Source organism: Gavialis gangeticus, unplaced genomic scaffold (genome assembly GCF_001723915.1).
Source record: "Gavialis gangeticus isolate Ggan-Ray unplaced genomic scaffold, GavGan_comp1, whole genome shotgun sequence".
NCBI classification, from domain to species: Eukaryota; Metazoa; Chordata; order Crocodylia; family Gavialidae; genus Gavialis; species Gavialis gangeticus.
Window position 1 is genome coordinate 53,865,286 of NW_017728995.1, and position 1,855 is coordinate 53,867,140.

At 41.2% G+C, this 1,855-nt stretch overlaps 1 protein-coding gene across 2 annotated transcripts in view; it reads right to left on the bottom strand.

The window, feature by feature from the left end:
- The window catches only part of PXYLP1 (2-phosphoxylose phosphatase 1), a 143,571-nt gene that overhangs the window by 6,618 nt on the left and 135,098 nt on the right, over positions 1-1,855 (bottom strand). The window contains exon 6 of one of the 2 annotated variants that reach the window (XM_019503661.1): positions 342-1,029. In XM_019503661.1, the coding sequence (XP_019359206.1) occupies positions 342-1,029 (688 nt within the window). Of the gene's footprint in view, positions 1-29; positions 1,030-1,855 lie in introns of those variants that run through there. The other variant, XM_019503660.1, reaches the window with a different exon arrangement.

Sequence of the window (1,855 nt, forward strand, 5' to 3'; positions counted from 1 at the left end):
TTTACTGTTGTGGTAGAATTTTTTTTTAAAAAAAGTACTCAGGTACACAGACCTCACGTCATTACACAAATTCACACTTCTTTCTCTCACCTTCCATTTACAGTGGTCTCCTGTGACATGCGTCATAGTAATTAGTACTATTAAAAACAGAAAACATGTCCCTTTTGACAAAATGAACAAATTTTTCTAGAGGACACGCAGGCTTGCTGGAACGCATGTTATGATCCTGACAAAATGAGGTCTGAAATGTGACATCAACACCATTGTACAGGATGCGGATAAAGTGTTCTCTGTGTTTTTTTCCATCCTGCCACAGCTCAAAGACTAGTCTGGCAGCAAATCTTGGAAACCTGGCTTCTGTAATGCCCAAAGCACTAAGAACAGGTGACAGTGTGACATCATGAGCTGAGTAAAGGACCAGTACTTCTTCTTTCTTGCCCTCTGCAATACGTTGCATCCTGTTAACAGTCTGGTTAAGAAGAGGATATGTAGCCAGTAGTGCATAAAAGAAATACAGTTTTTTTTCCTGTCTTTCTCTCTCATCCTCTAACTGATGTGTCTTGATTATCTTAAAATGTTCAATATTAATGCAGCCATTTTTAGTACAAGGGAAACTGACATTATGGCAAAAATAGCACAACAGAGAATCTATTGGATTAGATGCCCTTAACTGCCTCGTAGGAATGCCTACTATTTTGGCCATATCCACATATACTCTCTCCAAATCACTGTTTTTCACCCTTAAGCTATACTGACGCCGCTGCTCTTCTTCTAGATAATGGTTTCTCATTGGACAATCACAGCTTCCAGAACAAAAGATAGTGCTCCACTGATGTCTCACATTAATTTTCTTCCAATCAAAATCTGGCAGCAAGGTATAAAGAAGAGCCAGTCCACTCTGCAGGGTTCGACTTTTTCCTGTAGACTCCAAGTAGAGGTGTTTCGCTGTCCAGTCGCTCAGGAGCAGTTTATGTTTCTTTATATAAATTTCCCGTAATAGCTGTCCATTTTGCAAGTGTTGCACAACACCTAGAAACAATTGGAAAAAACATACTGTTAGCATGGTTTACAAACAACTGGTGTAGGAAGAGTAGAAAAATACTGCCAAAACTTCTGTGCATGCGCACCAATTTGGTGCAAAGGTGATCCCACCCAGACACCAAATATTATCCACGCATGGCTATCATCCAGGAAGGCTGCCCAAGCATAAGGGCTTTCCTAACTCAGAAAGACAGCTTAGTTCTTATGTATACTTCACTACACATGTAGATTGGAAAACTGAGTGTTCTGTAACTTCACAGTGCAACACTTTATTCACAAGTAGTACTAGATACATGCCTCAAGTCAGGAAAAAAAAATCACTACAAATGATATATGAAAGTGCAAACCAGTTGTTTAAAGCAGTGGTCAGTAACTTTGTTAAACCTAGTTTGGGTCAGAGATGGGCAGGAATTAGGACCTAGCCACCACTCTCTTTGCAGCATGGGGAAAGTACCTGCTGCTGGATTAGATGGCTGCCCAGCCCTGGTTTGAAGGAATCCATGTTCAGAGAACACTTCAATCTCTGGATTGATTCTACTTGCATAAACAATATAGCCACTCCATGGGAGAACAGCCCTGAAGTAATGTATACTAAACACTTATTAGGGAAGCATAAGCCAATGTTTAGGCTTTAAGACCAAGAAAAGACAGAAGTCAACTCAGCTGGCTTCTTCCCTTACCCCTCTTCAAAGGTGGCTTTATATCCAGAGCCAAAATACAGAGGCAGAAGAAACTGACTCAGCTTACTGGATAGTCTCTGACCCCAGGTCTTCCAGCCTCAGCCAACCTTTCCCCACTCTGGCAGCCTCCTTTG